Source organism: Oncorhynchus mykiss, chromosome 15, assembly GCF_013265735.2.
Source record: "Oncorhynchus mykiss isolate Arlee chromosome 15, USDA_OmykA_1.1, whole genome shotgun sequence".
Taxonomy (NCBI): Eukaryota; Metazoa; Chordata; class Actinopteri; order Salmoniformes; family Salmonidae; genus Oncorhynchus; species Oncorhynchus mykiss.
This window is the reverse complement of record NC_048579.1, coordinates 27,466,314-27,491,706: the sequence shown is the minus strand read 5'-3', so window position 1 is coordinate 27,491,706 and position 25,393 is coordinate 27,466,314. Positions and strand designations below refer to the sequence as shown.

Below are 25,393 nucleotides of genomic sequence, written 5' to 3'. Positions count from 1 at the left end.
TCAATCGCTCACTCACTCACTCACTGAATCAGTCTAGATAACATGTCAGGCTGCAGAGTAGCAGTAATCAGATGGAGAGAAGCCTGTGGGTGGGTATTTACATTGTAGAGGTCAGCAGCCAGCTTCTCAATGTACTGCTTCAGCTTATCCGCCGTCTTCAAGCCATCTTGGAAGAAGCTGCAAGAGATTACAGGGCGGATATTAGAATTCCACTGAGGTTTTCACTTTAAGTCCAACGAAAGTGAGACGAAGGGCAGTCATTTGGTGGAGCGTAGCATCTTTCACATCATTTCAAAATGTCAAGTGTCCAAGACTTATTCGGCCATTAGAAAGGTCAAAATGAATAGAGGGGTGACTGAGAATGAGACTGATGCAGTTGGATATGTATAATGTATAGCACTGCTTGGCTCCTCTGGCTTTTGGCATAGAGATCTCTCTCTCTCCTGTCTCTCTCTGGCTGTGTCCAGAGTGGAATGCTAAGCACCTCCTGTCATCCATTATGGATCTGCCAGTGCCAGTGGCATCTACCTGAATGCAGCATCCGCTCGTCTCCACTAACAACCCTTCTATCCCCCTCTCTCTCTCTCTCTCTCCACCCCCCCTCTCTCCCCTACCCTCCAGGGATACATCACCTCCCTCGGCCCACTCATCCTACTGAAACTCAGTTTTCTACTGAAAGGTTCTTTTCCCATCGCTTTCCCATCGCCATAAGGCATGTCTCTACACTGTGATAGTCATAGTTTTGGGTTGGGTAGACAACCAGAAAACTGCATTGTTTTGTTTCCTCAATGTTATGACACAACCACCTAGCAGCATTGAGGCTGTCAGGCCTGTCGATGACACAGCGTTGGGCTCAGTCCCTGGCACAGGGGGCACCCATTATTTACCCACAAACCCCCACGGCTGTCACGTCGCATCGTCATGAAGGGTCATGCATATTTATGAGAGCTAAATATTACTCCCTACCCAAGACCGGTAAATCATGCATCACCCCATTCAAGAGAGCGGGATGGAGGGAGGTTGAGAGGGAGAGAGATGAAAAGAGAGGGAGAGAAAAAGAAAGAAAGAGGGAAAGAGAGAGAGCAAAGAGCAATCACAGAGAGAATAATATACAATGCCTTTGGAAAGTATTCAAACCTCTTGAGTTTTCCCACATGTTGCTCCGTTACAGGCTTATTCTAAAATGGATTAAATACCCCATAACGAGAAAATTAAAAAATGTTTTTAGAAATGTTTGCAAATGTATTTTTAAATTAAAAAACAGAAATACCTTATTTACATGTATTCAGACCCTTTGCTATGAGACTCGAAATTGAGCTCAGGTACATCCTGTTTCCATTGATCATCCTTGTGTTAGATTCAATTGATTGGACATGGTTTGGAAAGGCACACACCTCTCTATATAAGGTCCCACAGTTGACAGTGCATGTCAGAGCAAAAACCAAGCCATGAGGTCGAAGGAATTGTCAGTAGAGCTCCGATAAAGGATTGTGTTGAGGCACAGATCTGGGGAAGGGCACCAAAACATTTCTGCAGCATTGAAGGTCCCCAAGGACACAGTGGCCTCCATCATTCTTAAATTGAAGAAGTTTGGAACCACCAAGACTCTTCCTAGAGCTGGCCGCCCGGCCAAACAGAGCAATCGGGGGAGAAATGCCTTGGTCGGGGAGGTGACCAAGAACCTGATGGTCACTCTGACAGAGCTTCAGGGTTCCTCTGTGGCGATGGGAGAACCTTCCAGAAGGGTAACCATCTCTGCAGAACTCCACCAATCAGGCCTTTATGGTAGAGTGGCCAGACGGAAGCCACTCCTCAGTAAAATGCACATGACAGCCCGCTTGGAGTTTTCTAAAAGGCACCTAAAGACTCTCAGACCATGAGAAACAAGATTCTCTGGACCTCAGACTGGGGAGAAGGTTCACCTTCCAATAAGACAACGACCCTAAGCACACAGCCAAGATAACGCAGGAGTGGCTTCGGAAAAGGTCTCTGAATGTCCTTGAGTGGCCCAGCCAGAGCCCGGACTTGAACCCGATTGAACATCTCTGAAGAGACCTGAAAATAGCTGTGCAGCAACGCTTCCCATCCAACCTGACAGAGCTTGAGAGGATCTGCAGGGAAGAATGGGAGAATCTCCCAAAATACAGGTGTGCCAAACTTGTAGCGTCATACCCAAGAAGACTCGAGGCTGTTATCACTGCCAAAGGTTCTTCAACAAAGTACTGAGTAAAGGGTCTGAATACTTATGTAAATGTAATATTTCAGTGTTTTATTGTTTTACATTTGCAAACATTTCTAAAAAACTGTTTTTGCTTTGTCATTATAGGGTATTGTGTGTAGGTTGATGAGGGTGAAAAAAACTATTTAATCCATTTTAGAATAAGGCTGTAATGTAACAAAATTTGAAAAAAGTCAAGGGGTCTGAATACTTTCTGAATGCACTGTAGCGCTAATCTTGAGAGTATACAGTGACATAATTCCCTTAGAAATGACGTGTTCGCCACCAATCAGACACATCTCAGTAGACATGATTCACGCGTGTTTGGGGGACTCTTACACTATGGTAAATGAGGGAGATAATGCGGCACTGTTTACTTACTTGCATTGTGCGTGGTAATACTTGATGAGGTTCTGGAGAAGGTCCACTCCCTTCTTGGTCTTGATCTCGTTGACTTTGATCAGGTACTGTAGAGAAAACAAGTGGTGGCCTGTGAAAACTGACATCAAATAGAACGCTCTGTTACATGATTTTGGAAATGCAATTCGGAGTATTGCCATGCTTATACGTAGTGGTGATACATTAAACCAGGGGTGGACAATCACTAAAGGCTGAGCGGGGGGCAAGGCTTTTGTTCGAGCAAAGCAGAAACACGTGACTTTACTAATCAAGGTCTTATTTGAAACCTATCATTTATTTGAAGGCTATCATTTACGAACCAGTAAATCGTCATGTTACTGCTAGGCCGGAACAAAAGTCTGCACCCAACCACACCAACCCTCTGCTGGAAAAATTGTCCGGCCCTGCATTAAACCACCATAAAACTAAATGTTTGTTTGTGTAAAATATGTCTTCTGAACACTTATAATAATCCTATCAGAATGCCCATACGATGGAGGTTATGAGCCTCTGATCCACGATTTCAACACAGCATTGAGTCCGTGGGAGCCGAAAAAACGGCTAAACATCTAAACGTCACTGAAAAGGACGGCAATATACAGATGTGGGATCTTAATTTGAACCCGTTTGAAAATAATCCTGCAGCAACAGGAAATGTGAATTATTATGTGGATTATAATTCATAGACATTTTTTGTAGGGGTTGATAGGTTCTTCGTTAGGGAAAATCAAGTCTGACATTTTAAAGTGGAAATCACAAATTTTAGAGGCCTTTTTAAACCTCGAATACACTACAAATTTGCATTTCCTAGTGTGCATGAAAATGGCCAGCAACAAAAGCATGCTCAAATTAAGATCTTACATCTGTAAAATATCATGAGTAAATTATAAATTGTTTTTGAAATGGATAACTAGAATTGTGTTTTTCCTTTATTTTTCAGGAACCACTACGGCCTCCAAATTAGCAAATTCCTCTGACAAATTCATGTCCGACGAACAAATGAATAAAACATCATCTTAATCTGAGTTTATCCCATGGCGTACCAATCTAGAACAGCTTGTGAAGAATCACTGCTAAGCACCATTTTCAGCTCCGCACACAGAGGACATTTAATCTATTCCAGAATGCCCTTCTAAGGCAACTCCTGTCCCCCAAAGCTTCTGTGCTGCATTTCTTACCATGTGATCCTCTGTGTGTGTATGTGTGTGCTCATGTGCGTGCTCCCCTGAAACCAAACACACAGTCACACACATATTGCTTTTGTCTGTCTGAGTGTGTGCGACTCAGAGATTATCCACTTTTTGTTTGTGGTGTCTGCGCTGTGGGGTGGGTTTAGTGTGTGTTGTGAATGCCTGTTGGTGCCTGTGTGTTATGGGGCTTTGTGTGAATGGGAGGCGAGGGACGCTGCAGTAGCAATGTCTGGTCTCAGATCAGATGGAGAACATAGCTTGCTGTCCTGAGCGTCACCTGGTCCCTCCCATACTAGCAGCGGTAGCAGTGCAAAGTGGGATGGAAGATGGATTTGGTGTAACAAATGGCACCCTATACCTTATATAGTGCCCTATGGGCCCCTGGTCCAAAGTTGTGCACTGTGTAGGGAATAGGGTGCCACACAATGCTAGCAATGTTATCAATATATAATAATAATAATAATAATAATAATAATAATAATATAGGCCATTTAGCAGACGCTCTTATCCAAAGCGTTTTAATCAAGCATGCATACATTTTACTCACGCTTCTAGGGTCGGGAGTTTTTCTTGTCAATATGACTTGAGCAGGAAAAACTTGGGGCCCTAATTATAAACTCTGGGCCCCTCTAGCACTACACTAGAAGCAATATCAAACCATCCACAATAACAACACAGTGAATGAGATCACCCTAAAAACCCAAGAGGGACAAACCACCCCGCGACTGCTGTACACAGAAATAGAGGTGGATGGGTTGAGCTCCTCCATGACTGCTCCAATTAGAATCCCACAGTGAGGCACTAAGTTAATATGGAAATTGTCAGTACCGTTATGCCAAGTGAGGAAATAATCTGCAGATAAAGAGGGAGAGAGGAGTAGGCGTTTACATCCGCCGGGAGGCAGCTCGTTGGCACAGCTGAGCGCATCGCTCGAACAGTTAGTTATTTTGCTCTGCCTTTTCTATAGGAGGATTGGAGCATAGAAATACAATATGATACTGTTTTTCGTGTCATTTTGGGGATATGTGTAACTAGGTTATAGCATAATCACGTAGAGAACAGAGGTTGGCACGGATGCCGATTTTATGTCGTCCTCTTAGGTTTGCCCTGGGGTGGCAGGGCCCCGTCAGTGCCCAATCAGTGCCCTCTAGTCTGTGCCCAGTGCCCGCTTCTAACCTCACACATCTGGAGTTGGAAGAGACGGCGTTCCTTCTCCATCTCCTCAGCAATCTCAGCGCCTGTTATCTCTGTACGAATCATCCCGTGCTGCTTGGCATGCTCCCTCTTCTCCTTCTCGATCTTTGTACTGAAATCAGAGACAGACAGACAGACAGACAGACAGACAGACAGACAGACAGACAGACAGACAGACAGACAGACAGACAGACAGACAGACAGACAGACAGACAGACAGTTAGTTAGTGAAACCAGACAAGACAGGCAGACAGACAAGAAGGAAGGAAGAAAAAGAGGGCAGACAGACAGACAGACAGACAGACAGACAGACAGACAGACAGACAGACAGACAGACAGACAGACAGACAGACAGACAGACAGACAGACAGACAGACAGTTAGTTAGTGAAACCAGACAAGACAGGCAGACAGACAAGAAGGAAGGAAGAAAAAGAGGGCAGACAGACAGACAGACAGACAGACAGATAGTTAGTGAGACAAGACAGGCAGACAGGCAAGAAGGAAGGAAGGAAGAAAAAGAGGGCAGGCAGGAAGAGAGACAGACAGTGTTTAATAAATCCATGACCTCACATTTAAATCAGACGGAATTCTCAGCATGAAAGAGAGCTTTCACAGGGCGGAACATTCCACTTAAATTATTGTTGTAATATACAGTACATCAGATCTGACATTTTAAAGACACCAAAAACAACTGTATGTCTCACACAAGCACACATCACCATATACAGTGCCTTCGGAAAGTGTTCATACACTTGACTTTTTCCACATTTTGTTACGTTACAACCTTATTCTAAATGTATTAAATTAATATATTAAATAAATACAAATCTACACACAATATGTGTACGCCAATCATGACAAATAAGGTTTTTGGAGATTTTTGCAAATGTATAAATTATTAAAAATAGAAATTCCTTATTTACATGTATTCATACCCTTTGAGATGAGACTCGAAATAGAGCTCAGGTGCATCCTGTTTCCATTAACCATCCTTTAGTTGTTTCTACAACTTGATTGGAGTCCACTAGTGGTAAATTCAATTGATTGGACATGATTTGGAAAGACACACACCTGTCTATAGAAGGTCACACAGATGACAGTGCACGTCAGAGCAAAAACAAAGCCATGAGGTTGAAGGAATTGTCCGTGGAGCTCTGAGACAGGATTGTGTCAAGGCACAGATCTGGGGAAGGGTACCAAAAAATGTCAGCAGCATTGAAGGTCCCCAAGAACACAGTGGCCTCCATCCTTCTTAAATGGAAGAAGTTAAGAACCACCAAGACTCTTCCTAGATGGTCGCCCAGTCAAACTGAACAATTGGGGGAGAAGAGAGAGATCCTTGATGAAAACCTGCTCCAGAGCGCTCAGGACCTCAGACTGGGGTGAAGGTTCACCTTCCAACAGGACAACGACCCTAAGCACACAGCCAAGACAAGCAGGAATGGCTTCAGGACAAGTCTCTGAATGTCCTTGAGTGGCCCAGCCAGAGCCCAGACTTGAACCCGATCGAACATCTCTGGAGACACCTGAAAATAGCTGTGCAGCGATGCTCCCCATCCAACCTGACAGAGCTTGAGAGGATCTGCAGGGAAGAATGGGAGAAACTCCCCAAATACAGGCGTGTCAAGCTTGTAGCATCATGCCCGAAGAAGACTCGAGGCTGTAATCGTTGCCAAAGGTGCTTCAACAAAGTACTGAGTAAAGGGTATGAATTCTTATGTAAATGTAATATTTCAGTTTTTTTATTTATAAATTACCGTAGCAAAAATGTATACCAACCTGTTTTTGCAATGTCATTATGGGATATTGTGTGTAGATTGATGAGGGGGAAAAAACAAGTACAATAGGGCTTTAAACTAAAGTCAAGGGGTCTGAATACTTTCCGAAAGGCAAACCTCAAGTGTCCCAACACAGCTAGGTACAGGCCCACATTTATTAACACACTTACAATTTAGCTTCATAATCCTTCCAGGCTTTGTCAAAGGGCTTCTTGATATCCTGAAAGAGAAGGGAGAACAAAGTATCAGTAATCAGCAGTAAACAGGTCAATCTGGAATCCCACAGTCCACTCTTGAGAATTCTCTCTCTCCAACACAGCCCCACATAGGGCTGGCACAATTACCGTTTAACCATGTAACCAGCGGTTATTAGAGCTGAGTGATTCATGCTTTTAGAGGTCAGTAAAGGTTTTGGTTCGACTATGAAATAAAAAATATTGAAAAAAAAAAGACATTTTGTTTTCGATAAAAATGTGTAAACATTACATTCACTATGCATGAATGAATAAATGAAATTCGATTTTTGTGTCAAATCGCCAGTTGGTAACCCATCCCTTATGGGATTAAATGACCACAACAAACATTACAATAATTCACTGTGATAATTCTTCTTTCGGTGTTCTCTGCAACACGCATTGCATAAAGAGCATAAATACAAAAATAACAAAATAAACACATAATAGTAAATAACAATAATTATATCCCTAGAGCAGTACAAAAAACATACATACATACTGTACATACATACATATAAATAAATACAGAAAACTGAAACACAAGGCATTTGAACCAAGTCTGGCACAAAGAGAAGTTTCAAGTGGGAGACAAGCCTGTACCCAATCTATATACACATGTACCATTTACCACATAGAAGCTAAATATTTTTAATAATTTAATTATAGGTAGCCCTTTTTCTTTTATTCCAGGCTTTATCTAAATATTCTGCAAACAAAAATACACGATGGACAAAAAAAAGGTTGTCCTCATCGCTAGGCTACATAATGTCAGGGTATATCTGGTGGGCTTTCTGGAATGAGAGCAAGCGTATATGGTGGTAGAAAGGGCAACAGAGGATCAAATGAGTTTCCGTCTCTATTTCTTCAAGGTCACCATCGTTACATAGTCTTTCCTCTTCCATTTCACCACCATAGTGACCTGTTTCAATATGCAGAGGCAATATCCCCGACCTTGCCTGTTTCAATACGCAGGGGCAATATCCCCGACCTTACCTGTTTCAATACGCAGGGGCAATATCCCTGATCTTACCTGTTTCAATACGCAGTGGCAATATCCCTGATATTACCTGTTTCAATACGCAGGGGCAATATCCCTGATCTTACCTGTTTCAATACGCATGGGCAATATCCCTGATATTACCTGTTTCAATACACAGGGGCAATATCCCTGATATTACCTGTTTCAATACGCAGGGGCAATATCCCTGATCTTACCTGTTTCAATACGCAGGGGCAATATCCCTGATCTTACCTGTTTCAATACGCAGGGACAATATCCCTGATCTTACCTGTTTCAATATGCAGGGGCAATATCCCTGATCTTACCTGTTTCAATACGCATGGGCAATATCGCTGATATTACCTGTTTCAATACGCAGGGGCAATATCCCTAATATTACCTGTTTCAATACGCACGGGCAATATCCCTGATCTTACCTGCGCACAGTGGTGTAAAGTACTTAAGTAGAAATACTGTGAAGTACTACTTAAGTCGTTTTTTCGGGTATCTGTACTTTACTTTACTATTTATATTTTGGACTTTTACTTCACTACATTCCTAAAGAAAATAATCTACTTTTTACTCCATACATTTTCCCTGACACCGAAAAGTAGTCATTACATGGTGAATGCTTAGCAGGACAGGAAAATGGTCCAATTCACGCACTTATCAGGAGAACACGTGGTCGTCCCTACTGCCTCTGATCTGGCAGACCCACTAAATACATCATTTGTAAATGATGTTGATTGTACCCCTTGGCTACATTTTAAAGACAAGTAAATTGTGCTGTCTGCTTTGCTTATTAATATAAGGAATTTGAAATGATTTATACTTTTACTTTTGATACGTATATTTTAGTAATTACATTTACTTTTATACTTAAATATATTTAGAACCAAATACTTTTAGACTTTTTCTCAAGTAATATTTTACTGGGTGACTTTCACTTTTACTTTAGTAACTTTCTATTAGGGTAACTATACTTTTACTCAAGTATGAAAATTGGGTACTTTTTCCACCACTGCCTGTGCACATAGCGATCTCTTGTTTTAGGTAGGTTATACATAATATATCTCTCACACACAAATTCACCCTGACTCAAACAAAAGGTTCTCAATTTGGGTTTATGATTCATCTCCTCCGCCCATTTAAAAAAAATTATAATATCTATGACTCCCTTCATTTGGTTTTCATACAGATGTTCACAGTCAGACTGTCGCAAAAAGTCAGACATTTCAGTTGCCCATATATAGATCCCATTGAACAACTTTACTGGCTATTCTGGCAATTCATTATGCGGGTTGAATTCTGTCACGACACAGAATAAAACAATTAATAAAAGCCCCATGATGGTAGTGACTGCCTACGACTGCTTATAACTTATTAACCAGTTATTCCTTTACTTGAATAAAATATATTTAAGTTGTTGTGTATACAACATTTGTTTTATGTGATGACTATTTCGTTCCAAATCATCTCATCTCTATAGAGCTGCTGAATATGCTGTCTGACAAAAATCACTATTTTAGAAGTTCTTCAAAGTAAATAAGGCATACTTTTATGACTGCTGAATACCAACTATCAATCACTTAGATCATGTCTTCTCAGGTACAGATACCTCGCAAAGAAACTGCTCTCTGTATATATCCCCTCTTGATTGCGCATTCTTCCATCTCTTACGTAGCAAGGTGTAAAAGAAACACAGACCGGACAAGTTTAGCCGCGCAATGGATTATGGTAATTGTAGTTCGGTTGGAGCAGAAAACGTAATAATTATATAGAACAGTGACCTGTTGAAAACTACAACTCAATGTACAACGAACACATTGAGCTCACAGAAAGAAAACAAACTAAATAGATTTTTTTTTTAACAATTGAACCGACATCGGCCAATTAGTTGGTTAAAAAAAAAAGACATGTCAGTTAATCACTCAGCACTAACGGTTACGGATGAAGACAGTCATGAAAATAAAACAACTGTCATAACTGTCTTTTTGTGTGTGTGTGTGTGTGTGTGTGTGTGTGTGTGTGTGGAACGAACTGCTGACGGGACGGCGGGCATTAACATGAACTCTTAACAACGTGACAAAACTTTGTGGCTCCTTGCTGAAAGAAGCAAGGCGTGGAAGCAAGCGAGCAAACAAACCTCTTTCCCTGGCAGTTTGACTGGCAAACTCATACACTTGCAATGGCTACCTGGTATTGTGATACACTCATTTCCATCGTAATGTCAAATGTTCCTTCAAATGATCTTAACTGATGTGGCTCATGCAATGGAATGTATTTATTTGTAATGTGAAGCAAAACAGACAGGGTTGATTTAGACTCAAAAGGACTGTTGACAACATGTCAACTATAATTCCTCTCCAAATCTTGATTGAAAACAAACACATTTGCACAATGACCACTTGTTGTGTCTCAAATTCATCGTTACAGTTGTTGGTTAGCTAGCTTACAAATTAGCATAGACATGACAAGAGTCAAAACCCCATAAAACAAGACATGGTATCAATAACAAAATAAAAACGGCTAAAATGAGCCACATGGCAGTTTCTCGTCGTTGTTGCTAGCCATCTGACCGTCCAGAACCATAACAACACACGGCCCTCTGCCTCATCGACGGGCGCGCATCGCTTTCCTGATGTTGTCAGCTAACCCGTCTACTGATGGGTACACTTCCTGTTTTCTTCCTGCTCTGCTCATATGCGTACACTCGCAAATGGCCGGCAGTCCACTCACCATGCCATCATTGACGTGAATGGAGACGCCCGTTCTATCCTCATTCTATTTCTACAGCAGCACATGCAGTCAGGAACGGAGGAGAGGAGAGGAGAAATGTGCGTCTTAAATATTCAAATGATCATCACGGTTGTTACAGTGACCGTTTAAGCTGGCCAACAACCGTCATTCCAAAATCCCACGACCGAACAGTTCACTCCCTAGCGCCGCTCTGCCACTGCAGCCAAGGCCTCAGGCTCACAATTTACGTTCTGGAGCCCACTACCACGCCCACTCCATGTGTCCAACCTCAAGGGTTCATGACCCGTTTATTCATGGCGCTCGCCTTCAGGCACAACACAAGGACACTGTTTACCCCACAAAGATTTACAGTGTGATCTGTTAAACAGTCCGGCCCACTCGCTCTCCCTCCCCCTCTCCATTTCTCTATCTTTCTTCCTCTCTCTCACACACACACACACACACACACACACACACACACTCTCTCTAACACTTTCTAAAACACACACACACACACACACAGATGAATGGACAGCTCTACTGAGTGGGCTCCCTCTTCTCTTCCCATCATGCCTCAGTGCTAGGCCCTCCCCTAGGGGGTCATGCAGACAGAGAGGAGTGAGGAAACAAGGGAGAAGAGGAGGTTACTGTAAATCTTACTCCTTTCACGCCTTTCAGGTCCCCCTTCAGCAGAGAGTCCAGGGTGAAGATTACATTATGGTTCTGGAGCTGGAGCTGGAGAGAGAGAGAGAGAGAGACAGAGAGAGAGAGAGAGAGAGACAGAGAGAGAGAGAGAGAGACAGAGAGAGAGAGAGAGAGAGACACAGAGAGAGAGACACAGAGAGAGAGAGAGCAAGAGAGAGAGAGATACAGTGACTTGGTCAGCAGGGCAAGAGTCAAGCAGCTACTGCTTCAGCGTTCAGCTGGAGTACATCAACACTTACTGACAGACCCAGTATTATCTTCAGTCTAAGGGTGAACTCAATCTTGGCTATTTAGGAACCACTGAAAGCATTTTAGACTCTTAAAATGTGCTAAGCTATTAGCTATTTAGGAATCAGCCAAAGTAATTTGCTTACTCTAACCAAATAGATTAATGCCGGTAATTATTCCTGAGCATTTATTCCATTTGGGTCTGTGATGGCCAGGGCCAAGTTCCATTGAGATCCGTGGCTCTGGTCATGGAAACAAACATCACTTAATGTCCACTTAAGTACCTCTGTTGCAAAGGCCCAATGTCCAAATCAATCACCTGCTTAATGGCCACTGCTCCAGTATTAGAGCTGGCCTCGCTCTCTCTGCCTACTGCTCACTACTTTTACAGACCAACGGGGTGGTCTCCTTCCTCTCACACTGGACTCCAGAGAGAGGCACCTTTTTTAAGGGTGGTAAATACCACAAACTAGTGCCAGCGTACGAACAGTTCACTCCATAAACTACATAGAGAGAGAGAGAGATCGAGAGAGAGATCGAGAGAGAGAGATCGAGAGAGAGAGAGAGAGAGAGAGAGAGATTGAGAGATCGAGAGAGATCGAGAGAGAGAGAGATCGAGAGAGAGAGAGATCGAGAGAGAGAGAACGAGAGAGAGAGATCGATCAAGATCGATCGAGATAGAGAGAGAGAAATGTCTGCCAGACTAATAGCAATGTCAACTGCTGGCTGCTACAATGACCTTTAAACTCTGTAGAAACCAATGACAATGTATAATTCCGTGACAGGTTCCTGTGAGGGAGTTACTAACATCAAGACCAACAGCAGTGCACACTGACCATCAGCCCAACTTGGGCAGCAGTTATGGAAACCGAAGGATATATTTAATAAACACTGAAATGGCAACTGTGTCTGAAAATAGATCAGTGGGCATCTGTGCTTGGTCATGCATGTTGGTGGCCTTGGTTGCCAGTGTTCTAGGTGAGCGAGAATTTAGACCTACCTAGACCACACACATACACTAAATGGTTGATACACGAGAACGTATAAAAGGCAAATGTATGTCTTCGAAATATCTCATCCACAAAAGTGTGTCTGTATGATAAAGTGAGAGACGGGGAGAGAGGGAGGGAGAGAGAACAATATATTTTTGGACTTTGCACCACTATAAGGGATGTCGAGAGTTGCTTGTCCTTTCAACACGATTACAGGCAATATGTATTCAACCTCCCCAGGCAGTGCCAACAAGTGGCTGATTTAATAAGAGGGTTCCAGGAGGGCTCACACACACGCACACAGTAGTCTGCTGCGGTTCAGTGTATTTATAGGGAGTCTAATCTCACTGCCAGACACACAGGAAGAGAGCAAGGGGACAGCAGCTCCGTCCAACAACAACCACTCACACACACAGAATTCCAACAGGACTCATTTCTTCAACAGAGACGTCAGGGGAAATCTATGGCAGAGCGATAAGAGCAGACAAGCTGAACGCTAGATCCAGCAGCAGTCAGCCATATTGGGATGATCGCAATGACGCTTTTGTCAGGGGGGGGGTCTTTTACTTCGAAGAAACAACTTGATAAGAGGGGGCCGATTCAGCGGAATTCGAAAACGGTTTGCAGACGCCTCTCCAATGAAGACAGACAAGTTGCACAAGCCTGCTCCCAAGATGGACAAAAACACATTCCTTTTTGTCAAATACGTTGTGAACATTGTGGAATTCACCGGCCAATAACAACTGATCCGTCAGTCCCCCCCATCTCACCAGGTTCTTGAGCAGGGTTGACAGCTCCTTGGTCAGGGTGGAGAACTTGACGAAAGCTGTTCCCAGGTCAGGGTTTTCTTGGCTGATGAAGTTGCTGCCAAACTTATCCAGAGCCTGGGCATAGTTCTCCTCATTCTGGACGTGGTCTAGTGGAGACAGAGGGAGAAAACCAGGGTTAGCATTCGGTTCAACAACAAGGGTGGTGGTGCTAGGCTCGAACATCCCCTAATTCCCTTTATAGAGCACAACTTTTCATCAGGGCCCATAATGCTCTGGTCAAACGTAGTGCACTGCATAGGGAATAGGGTGCCATTTGGGAAACACCCACGGAGCGGTGATCGTGGTCAAGCATTGGAAAGGTTGACATCGGCCACCTGGCTACAAATGCAACAGCTCGGCGTGCCGTCGACTCGCTTTTGCCATTTCAATCAGATTGTCAGACTGTCAGGCTCAACATGTATGGGTGAATCATGTAAACTGGGTGTAGGTGAATGGGTTGCAGAGGAGCATCGGTAGACTCCCATTTCATTAGGAAAAATGTATTGACGCATGACGCAATGGGGTCAGACTCCCATTCGTCGTTTTAGGAGTACAGCTCCATCAGGGCCTTGTGTGTGCAAGTCTGCTTTTCCCATCATTGCTGCTTTCCCCATCATTCAAACAGTCGCACCCATCTGGACTTATCATTAATGTAGTAGGCATAAACCGAGCATCTGGACAGTGACTGGGCTTGAACTGTTTCCAGTCTCCGACAGGAGACCTGAGAGAGAGGTCAGGTGAGAAGAGGCCCAGAAACCCCCTATTCAAGGCCCTAACAACCTCCAAATGAACTGACTTTATGTGGATAGAAGCTTGAAACTCTGTAATATTGAGATTCATAAGAGGGCATAATTACTCACCCAGACCAGTCTATTTATAGATAATAGCTTTTCAAGGTCTTTCACAAGCACATCCTTCCTCAAAATCCTCTCTGGGATTGGAACCGTTAACCCTCTGGTTAACGAGCCTAGAAAACTGAGAAAACTCACCTTGGCCTGAGCTGTAGATCGCCTTGACCGATTTCTTCACCTTCTGCAGCGCAGTCCTGTCCTGATCCAAAGCCTATGAACACATAACGAGCGAGAGAGAGGGTGGTTAAGGACTTATAGTAGCATCACAGACTGGACTTTTGTAACCAAAAGACAACAACATTGTTATACTGTAAATGTTAGTCATTTCTGAGTATGAGGCTAACGCACTGAACCCCTTTGAGCTATTTAGAGTGCTTGCATAAAAACGGGCATAACAACATACCAAATGCTGAAAAAGCACCAGTTGACCTAAATATGACATTCAAAATGGCCAACAGAATTACAAACGGTTAGATTCAGTAGCATCATTAGGACAGTACTGCCCGAGGTGGAGCAGCTGTGTCTTACAATGCATCTCTTCTCCACTCTTCTGTGTTTCACAAGTGGAGAGGAAAACCATGACAACATGCTATTCTGCTAGTCCTGCTATCCTGTCGGTGTTTAAACATCTATAAATCATACAAATCTAGATCCTAAACGCATACACACGAGTGCACACATTTAGTATCTGTCCGAGGTCAAGATCACTGCCTTAGATTTACGTATTGATAAAATACGGGGAAACCCCCCAAAAAGCTCTGCTGTACCTCGAGTAATGAAGTTTCTAGCACTCATTTACATATTTCCTTGATTTATGATCTGTACTAGCACAGTGATTGAATCAAAGGCAGATGTTTGTTTACAGCCGGGCGGCCATGTTGTGTTTAGTGCTGCCTGGCCAGTGCTGCCTGGCCTGTGCTGCGTCCCAAATGGCACCCCATTCCCTTCATAGTGCACAACTTTGACCGGACTCCTATGGGCCCCGGGTCCAAAGTAGTGCACTATTACCGTATAGGAAATAGGGCGCCATTCGGGAGGCAACCTGCAATACCGACCTCCAGATCCTCTCACCGCACAGAGCGTGCAATTAAGAGAACGCTGATGTCATGCTTTTATCGCCGCTGAGGGCAGAGCTACTCTGAAACTCTGTTCTCGGCTCACAGCACTACTAACGCCTACATGGAAATGTGTTTGTTATCAAAAACTCTTGAGAAGAATAATGTGCAGAATCTCTGTGCGGGAGCGAATGTTGAGTGAATGGTGTTTTTTCGATGCAGGAGTTTCTGTGTCATTCGCCATTAGAGACAGATTCATTGACTGGGAGGTTGGATCTGCCAAAACAAATGCTCAGTTGAATAGGATTTGATAGCATCACAAACAGTACTTTCACACACACACAGAGATCATCAATGAAAGCGCTTACGGTATTCTATCCTTCAGATTCCAAATGTTTCATGTTCACATAATGTACATGTGGATTTTAAATTATTCCTGATCCACAGTAAATTAAGGTATATTTATGCTTTCCTCTTTCTCTGAGGTAAAAAAACAATCCATATTTCACTCATTAAAACGGAAACTCACAGAACCATTACATTGCCACATTCACTTATGGAGAAGATAAACACCAACATAAATACACTGCTTTAGGACCGGAGGGAAGGCACGCTACGTTGGTGGAGCTCATTAAATTTCATGCATTTTAATTAAGCCCGGCCTCAGTTGGCTCCCGGACAGTTTAACGTGGCTCTTCCCCAATTACGGCTACAGCAGTGCATGGCCCTGGGGCCCTCTCTCCCAGGGCACTGTGCTTTGATCTCTCTCCCTCTCTCTCTCTCTAACGCAGGAGCCCGGCCTGGCTCAAGTGCATATACCATTGCCTACATACAAATACTCACCTACAGTAAGTAATCTTACATTTCAGCGTGGTCCTATCTAGACTAGAATATAAAATGAGTGTGTGATGTGTACGCGCGAAGACGGAAACCCTGTAGAGAGTGATATTGGTACAATCAACACCCCTTTCATAAATCTGAGCCTATACCATCCAACACGTTTCTTTGGCTCTCGCAGTACTCTATTGTCTACAATCTAGCAAACAACCTGTTTATCCCGAAGTCTCTCTTCCTCTTAGAGAAATACTAAATGATCATGGTACTGCAGACCAAGGACACCGACAAGGTCAGAGACACCATGGTGGACCCCCTGACACCCTAATCCAGGAATGGTTATTCAGTGAGGCAGTAGAGTGAGATGACTTCTCCGGAGAGAACAAAGGCAAGGCGGGCAGCAGCAGGCAGACTGCCTCTCTAATGGTGTTATAGGGGGAGAGAGAGAGAGGGACACAGAGAGAGAGAGAGAGAGAGAGAGAGAGAGAGCGAGGAGCAGCTGGCACCCCCGCCAAAGTTCACCCATAATCCTCTCTGTGTCTGCTTTGTCCTAATTAAATATTCCGCTTTGATATGAACATGATTTTACATTAATACGGAACATGCTACGTCGACTTGGCGTTACAGGGGCAGGGATGTCGGATGATGTGTGTGTTGGGTACCCAGGGTCCTTGAGACTGCAGGATTAGGGTTTTTAGAGGCATTTGTCCTATAGCACCAGCATCAGTTTTCCCACAGAGTGAACCACAGTGTTGATGCCATTTCATGCCATTTATAATTGACGACGAAGCGACATACAGTATGTGTCGGCCGTATGGATTTCAGTTACGAATGAGCAATGTCAATCATCAATGACATTGCTGCCATTCAAAATAGCTAGGCCAACATATTCATCACAGCAGTACACTTTGAGATGCTTTCAGGAAAATTCACGCCCGATATCCACACATTCTCATTCCACATTTGTTGGTTTACTGTAAAATATGCGAGCAAGTGTCAAAGAGGAGAAACGCTAGATGTGTAGGAGGGAAGTCGATTTGGCTTTTAGCATTCAGCTCAGTCTCCAAGGGACAAAATAGTTAAATGGAACACAGCTCACTTGGCACAGAGTCCTCTGCACCCCCCTGGCAACCAGTAAGAATGCATCTCAACTCTTGCAAGAATGCCTCACAAAGCCTGCAAACTATTCAATATAGTCAATGCTTTGTTCTGATCGACCAACGGCCAATGTTAAGCTCTGACACAGCCTAGTGTGATTGGTGAGTGTGTGGGCCAATGAGTGCAGATCTAGATCTGAATACTCAACTCAAAACAAGAGTTGGAGGATCGAGATGTATTATACCTAATTTCCTAAAAAGGGATTCTACAGCAGCTCAAAGTACATGTTCCTGTGCAGATTCCCCTGTGAAATGCCTATGACCATGAAAGCCCACTTTGTGCTGCAGTGGATTCACACAAGTCAGTCAGCATGCTGTTAAAGTGCCAGTACGTCCTCGCAGGGACAAGAACCCAACCCAAAGAGGTCAAGGACCCAGCAGGGAGAGGTCAGAGGTGAAGGACAGTGTGATGGGACACGGAAGGGTAGAGATGATGCAGCTTCAACACTTCCTGGAGTTCCTGCCTTATCCTCCCAGTGCAGAGCAGACCTGGCATTTGCCCTCCAGCCCTCCTTCCACAGGAAACAGGAAGCAGCAGGCCTGACTGTCACTGAGCAGCCACCATGTCCTGGTCAGGTCTCTCTCTTAGTTATGACCAATGTTCCCTCTAAGCGGAGCACATGAGCAGGCGTGCAGCTCCCCCGAGACTGCTGCGCAGAAGAAATATCAGCCTGCACAGAGAAGCACGAGATTGAATTTCACTCAACTTTCTGGAGTTTTCCCCTTTAGTTAACGCTATCAACGTTTCCCTTTACTGTGGGAATTGTGATCGAATCAATGCAATATTAGCCACTTTCAATGCAACATACCGGAGAAAATACAAAATATGCAAGATTTGTTGGTGTTGTAGGCAGACGGCATCGGAGTAGGATTCTATTGCATTGACACTCACGACTCAGCCCGTACTCGACACAGACCGGTGCAGCATAACCAATCAGAGCTTCAGTAGGCATTTATGCAAATAGACCATTGCCATATATGGATATGTGCCATTCACTTTGAACTGGACTGTGTTTACAACATGAGCTGTCGTGAGGAGATACACTTGTTTTGAGATCAAAGCGAGAGCTGCATGTAGCCATGTGTGCACATTTTGTTCATATCCTTTGCTAGTTAGTAAGTTATTAGCCCGGTTAAAAATAATTTGTAGTCACCAATGTGGGAGTGATTGCTTCCTACAAGAGCACAAAACGTGTACATTTCTAGACATATTTTTTGGTCTTAGAGGGGCAGTGTTGTATTTTGAGACAGGCTTGAATAAGCTAAGCAGCAAATAGGTGGAGAGTATGGGATAATAATGCATTTTATTTTGTAAAGTGGTTTCTTGCATCAAACAACACGACAACATTCAGACAAGTGAATTAACAGGTTAATGTCAAGCCCTGTATGTTTGTTTTTTATAAGTCTCATGGCATGTAGGCTACACTGAACACCACACATTGTCTGCTACTGTAGGTTGGATGATAGAACAGCTATTTCCATGTCAACATGTTATGGGATGTATTTTCTTCATTGTTTTTGATAGTAGGCCACTCTGGTAGGCCTATATTATGACCAAATAGCAACAGTAGACTACTTGGCCACTGTTAAAACTGTAACTTAAAGCAGGTAAACCCTCAGTGTTCACAGTAAACCTGCGCCGGAAGTTGCACAGATTTTCACAACATTCAAGTTAGCTCTCAGCAGACCAGAAATTTGCTCAGTGCAGAAAAAAGGGAACATTGGTTATGACACCATGGTATTTCACTGACAACTTAAAAAAACATGTTTTCCTTGAGAAAAAAAAAAAAAAAAAACAGGGGATCTTTTTGTTAATTTACTGTGAAATTTGTGGATGACAAATTTCTCTGTCAATTGGTATTCCTCGCTCAGTTCATAAATGTGTCTCCCTTTAACCTCAACTCCCTCCTTTTCCCAGAGGTCCACGATCAGTCACAGGTGCACAGCCAGTAGTGCAATTGCCATGGAGATGGGATTGAGCTGCCTCGCACATCAACTCAACATTCTTAATTCCGTAGATTCTGGGAGGTTTCTCTAGTCTAACCAGCTGTCTGTCTGTCTGTCTGTCTGTCTGTCTGTCTGTCTGTCTGTCTGTCTGTCTGTCTGTCTGTCTGTCTGTCTGTCTGTCTGTCTGTCTGTCTGCCTGTCTGCCTGTCTGCCTGTCTGCCTGTCTGCCTGTCTGCCTGTCTGCCTGCCTGCCAGCCAGCCGTGAGAATCAGATCTGCCAGTGTACCGTTCTCTTTCTCAGACCCAGTGAGTGGGTCATGACAGACTGCTTGGCCGGCAGGTTGGGCCAGTAACCGAAAGGTCGCAGGTTGGAATCCCTTAGCTGACAAGGTGAAAAATCTGTCAATTTGCCCTTTAGCAAGACACTTAACCCTAATTGCTCCTGTAAGTCGCTCTGGATATGAGCATCTGCTAATTGGCTTCAAGGTGGTGGCCCAACACTGTACTTTACAAATGATTTGCCACTTGTCTCACAAAAAGCGTAAACTTTTATGTATGCTGATGACAGAACACACCAGACATCAGCACCTACAGCCAGCGTGAGTTCACTGAGACTCTTAGCAAGGAGCTACCGTCAGTGTCAGAATGGGTAATTAACAATAAACGGGTCTTAAATACATCTAAAACCAAAAGCATTTTATTCGGTTCAAAGCCTTCTCCTAGACCTAAACCTCAACTGGAGCCGTGTTGTAAAGGGTGTGACCGTTGAAGAGGCTGAACTCCCAGGAGTAACATTGGATGGTCAGTTATCATGTTCAAGATGGGGAGAGGTATGTCTGTTATAAAAAAAAAGATGTTCTGTGTTTTGGACACAAATATCAACTATACTAGGCTTTGATCTCATCCCATCTTGATTACTGGCCAGTAATACGGTCGGGGGCTGCAAAGAAAAACCCAGGAAAGCTGCAGCAGGCTCAAAACCAAGCAGGCCGCCTTGCCCTTAACTGCACACACAGAACTAACATCGACAACATGGATGACAGTCTTTCATGGTTGAGGGGCACTTGACTACTTTTTAAAATATTTTTTTTAAGTCATAATTGTCATATCTGGCAGAGCAACCAGCTATTAAAGCGAGATAGTGCACCTGTTACCCATGCCACAACACTTGTATAATCTATTTGCATTCACTTCAAACAGACATACATACCACACCAGACACGCCACTATGGGTATCTTCACGGTACCCAAACCAAAAACAGATTTAACACGTCGCTCAGTTATGTATAGAGCCATGCCATCGTGGAATGCTCTGCCACCAGAGATTACTCAGGCAAAAAGATTCAGCTTTAAACTTTTTTTTTTTTTTAAGATCTAAAGATCTAATGTATAAGAATATGAATATGTACAGTTGAAGTCGGAAGTTTACAAACACTTAGGTTGGAGTCATTAAAACTCGTTTTTCAACCACTCCACAAATTTCTTATTATCAAACTATAGTTTTGGCAAGTCGGTTAGGACATCTACTTTGTGCATGACACAAGTAATTCTTCCAACAATTGTTTACAGACAAATTATTTCACTTATAATACACAGTATCATAATTCCAGTGGGTCAGAAGGTTACATACACTATGTTGACTGTGCCTTTAAACAGCTTGGAAAATTCCAGAAAACGATGTCATGGCTTTAGATGCTTCTGATAGGCTAATTCGAGTCATTTGGAGGTGTACCTGAGGATGTATTTAAAGGCCTACCTACAAGCTCAGTGCCTCTTTGCTTAACATCATGGGAAAATCAAAAGAAATCAGCCAAAACCTCAGAAAAAAATGTGTGGACCTCCACAATTTTCAAACGTTCATCTGTACAAACAATAGTACGCAAGTATAAACACCATGGGACCACGCAGCCGTCATACCACTCAGGAAGGAGTCGCGTTCTGTCTCCTAGAGATGAACATACTTTGGTGCGAAAAGCACAAATCAATCCCAGAACAACAGCAAAGGACCTTGTGAAGATGCTGGAGGAAACAGGTACAAAAGTATCTATATATCCACAGTAAAACGAGTCCTTTATCGACATAACCTGAAAGGCCGCTCAGCAAGAAAGAAGCCACTGCTTCAAAATCGCCATAAAAAATCCAGACTACGGTTTGCAACTGCACATGGGGAGAAAGATCATACTTTTTGGAGAAATGTCCTCTGGTCTGAGGAAACAAAAATAGAACTGTTTGGCCATAATGTTATGTTTGGATGAAAAGGGGGGAGGCTTGAAGCCGAAGAACACCATCCCAACCGTGAAAAACGGGGATGGCAGCATCGTGTTGTGGGGGTGATTTCCTGCAGGAGGGACTGGTGCACTTCACCAAATAGATGGCATCATGAGGACGGAAAATGATGTGGATATATTGAAGCAACACCTCAAGACATCAGTCAGGAAGTTAAAGCTTGGTCGCAAACGGCTCTTCCAAATGGACAATGACCCCAAGCATACTTCCAAAGTTGTGGCAAAATGGCTTAAGGACAACAAAGTCAAGGTATTGGAGTGGCCATCACAAAGCCCTGACCTCAATCCTATAGAAAATTTGTGGGCAGAACTGAAAAAGCATGTGCGAGCAAGGAGGCCTACAAACCTGACTCAGTTACACCAGCTCTGTCAGGAGGAATGGGCCAAAATTCACCCAACTTATTGTGGGAAGCTTGTGGAAGGCTCCCCAAAACGACGTTTGACCCAAGTTAAACAATTTAAAGGCAATGCTACCAAATACTAATTGAGTGTATGTAAACTTCTGACCCACTGGGAATATGATGAAATAAATAAAAGCTGAAAAAAATAATTCTCTCTACTATTATTCTGACATTTCACATTCTTAAAATAAAGTGGTGATCCTAACTGACCTAAAACAGGGAATTTATACTAGGATTAAATGAAAAACTGAGTTTAAATGTATTTGGCTAAGGTGTATGTAAACTTCTGACTTCAACTGTATATATGAATCGTGGATAAATAGTATTTTTGTTGTCTCTTGGTGTCGTTCCTATACAGTGCACTTGGAAAGTATTCAGGCCTCTTGACTTTTTCCACATTTTGTTACTTTACAGCCTTATTCTAAAATAGATTACATTCATTTTTTCTTCATCAAAGTACTGAGTAAAGGGAAAGGAAAGGGAAAGCGGGATACCTAGTCAGTTGTACAACTGAATGCATTCAACTGAAATGTGTCTTCCGCATTTAACCCAACCCCTCTGAAAGGGTCTGAATAGTTATGTAAATGTGATACACGTCATGGGGAATTGTGTGATATACCTATTTTTCAGCTCTGTCAGAGTGACCATCGGTTCTTGATCACCTCCCTGACAAAGGCCCTTCTCCCCTAATTGCTCAATTTGGCCCGGGTGGCCAGCTCTAGGAAGAGTCTTGGTGGTTACAAACTTCTGCCATTTAAGAATGATGGAGGCCACTGTGTCCTTGGGGACCTTCAATGCTGCAGAAATGTTTTGGTACCCTTCCCCAGATCTGTGCCTTGACATAATCTTGTCTACGGACAATTCCTTAGACCTCATGGCTTGGTTTTTGCTCTGACATGCACTGTCAACTGTCGGACCTTATATAGACAGGTGTGTGCCTTTCCAAATAATGTCCAATCAATTGAATTTACCACTAGTGGACTCCAATCAAGTTGTAGAAACATCTCAAGGATCATCAATGGAAAAAGGATGCACCTGAACTCAATTTCGAGTCTCATAGTAAAGGGTATGAATACATGCAAATAAGGTGTTTCTGTTTTTTACCGTCCCAAAATGTTTTGCATGTCAGCGGTCAAGTTTTCAAGATATTGGACTTTCAAGAAGCAAAGTGTCACCGGCCACATCATGACGATGCAAAATGGACAGTGGACAATAAAAATGTCGTTTTTGAGTGGATTTTCCCTTTAACCTCCCCTTACTTTGAGACTTTCATTGTAGAACTTCACCTCTATGCACTCAAATGTGATCACACAAGCACAGGACACAGAAAATCGAAAGAGCGATACATCTTGAAGGTGAGCCAAGTACAAAACTGATGACATGGGTGAAATGTGTCATCATGCCTCACGGCGAGCACGTAAGTGTTGAGTGGAGGTCAAACCAGCGTGGCTCGAGCAAGCTTCAGTAAATCAATCATTAAGACGCCAAAGAGTGGTTTGACTTTGACAAGAGCATATGCCTCTAGAACTGAACGTCGTCTTCCTCATTGCATTTTGTCCGAAAATGGGGCCCGATTCTAACAGGAAAGGCGGAGAACAGTTTCCATTGGCAGGACACAAGTGAACATCCCTTTCTCTGGCCTGGAGCTGGGGGAAGCCTGAACGCTCCCAGTCAGGAAGATTTAAATAAGAGGATTTAACATTTCCAAAGGTCAGACTATGTCACACAGAACAATTTAAGGCAGCTTTTGGGTGGATGGTTCTTTTCTGAAGAGAACCAAATGCTCAGCATAACACACCCCAGACGTTGAGTGAAAATAGAATTAGACAATTAAAGAGCAAGGCAATGGCCCTAACACTGTAAACTTTGAGGGACATTGGTGGTGCAAGAACCTCTTCTATACAGTAGGCTAACATATGGAACAAGGGTACTTCACTTGTAGGGACTTAGGAAGACGAACCAATCATTGATGCCAGAGAGTGTCATAGGGCCTAGGGAGAGTGTCCTAGCCCTAACTCAGCTGTTGGTGTTGGCCAGAGAGGGAGGCAGGGCAGGGAAGGGAACATATGTTGAGTAGAGGCTGGCTGCTCAGCTGGCTTGGCTGTGGTTGGTCTGAACAAGCAATGGAGGAAGACTGTGAGGCAGCTTCCGGTGTTGAGAGGAGACTGACTGCTTGTCAGGACTGGAGAAGTGGAGTACACAAGCCATTGTGTGTTACCACACTGGTGACTTCCTACATCTCTACATCCTTCTCTTGTGAGCGTATTTTATCACACCATACACCACTGAAGTATACACTGCCCACATGGGCTCAAACAAGCATAACTTTATCAATCTCATGTTGGAGTCAGTCATAATTCATAAATGAGGAACAGTTCCATTACATCATTATTCATATGAATGGAACAAACTGAGACTGGGGACTGTACCTCAGTGCGGCTGATGATTAAAACATGACAGCGTCAGCCACATCTCCAAAAGTAGCTCCATTTAGAGGAGTGAGAATAGAAACACAAGGGGGGAGCAGAGGGATTTTCAGGGCAAACATTCACCACGAAGCTATTCGCATGAGGCTGAATTGCCTGCCCGGGACCCCAGAGAAACAAAGGTTTTTGTCATAAACTCAACTGTCCCCACCAACCTCAATTATGACAGTCACCAAGTTCATGATTAAACCCTCCTTTCACTAGATATGGGATATTTATTTTACCTTTATTTAACTAGGCAAGTCTTATTCTTATTTTCAATGACAGCCTGTTCAGGGGCAGAACGACAAATTTGTACCTTGTCAACTCGGGGGTTAGAACTTGCAACCTTCCGGTTACTAGTCCAACGCTCTAACCACTAGGCTACCCTGCCACCCCAGGGATATTCTTGCTTAGCACTCACCTGAATACAATGGAGAACAGGTTAACTTGAGGGTTGCTTGAGGTTACCTTCAAAGCAAAGATTAAGAGGAAATTCCTTTTGAGCAAATGTTTACATTTTAAAGAGTACAAGACCTCTTAGCTAAATTCCTTCTCCGTCTATTTAATTCAAAAATACATTTTTTAGATGCAATACAAACACCTTCTGTTGTTATCAACCATCAAGCACATTTGAATTATTTAGAACACCGTCAGCCAGGAGGGAAATCATCTGAAAACACTCTGACTGTCACAAAAGGCTCCAACAATCTCTCTCACTAATGTGGTGTAGTTCAGAAATGAGGCCTGAGAGTATGAGTGCAGTAAGCTGAACCCCAAAATCCTCCAGTAACACAAACAAACCATTCAACTCAAAGTAACCATGGTTATCACTATTATCCCTCTTATCAGTGATCGGTGGATATCTCTACAAACTCAGCTTCCGGCTCTCAACCCACAATGCAGTA

At 43.3% G+C, this 25,393-nt stretch overlaps 1 protein-coding gene across 6 annotated transcripts in view; it reads right to left on the bottom strand.

Moving 5' to 3' along the window:
• Nucleotides 1-25,393, bottom strand: part of asap1b (ArfGAP with SH3 domain, ankyrin repeat and PH domain 1b) — a 67,036-nt gene that overhangs the window by 27,609 nt on the left and 14,034 nt on the right. For all 6 annotated transcript variants that reach the window (XM_036944204.1, XM_021562907.2, XM_021562908.2 and 3 more), the window contains exons 4-10: nt 14,480-14,552; nt 13,452-13,597; nt 11,417-11,491; nt 6,952-7,001; nt 4,984-5,113; nt 2,600-2,685; nt 102-177 (exon numbers count right to left, since the gene is read on the bottom strand). In XM_036944204.1, the coding sequence (XP_036800099.1) occupies nt 102-177; nt 2,600-2,685; nt 4,984-5,113; nt 6,952-7,001; nt 11,417-11,491; nt 13,452-13,597; nt 14,480-14,552 (636 nt within the window). The remainder of the gene's footprint in view (nt 1-101; nt 178-2,599; nt 2,686-4,983; nt 5,114-6,951; nt 7,002-11,416; nt 11,492-13,451; nt 13,598-14,479; nt 14,553-25,393) is intronic.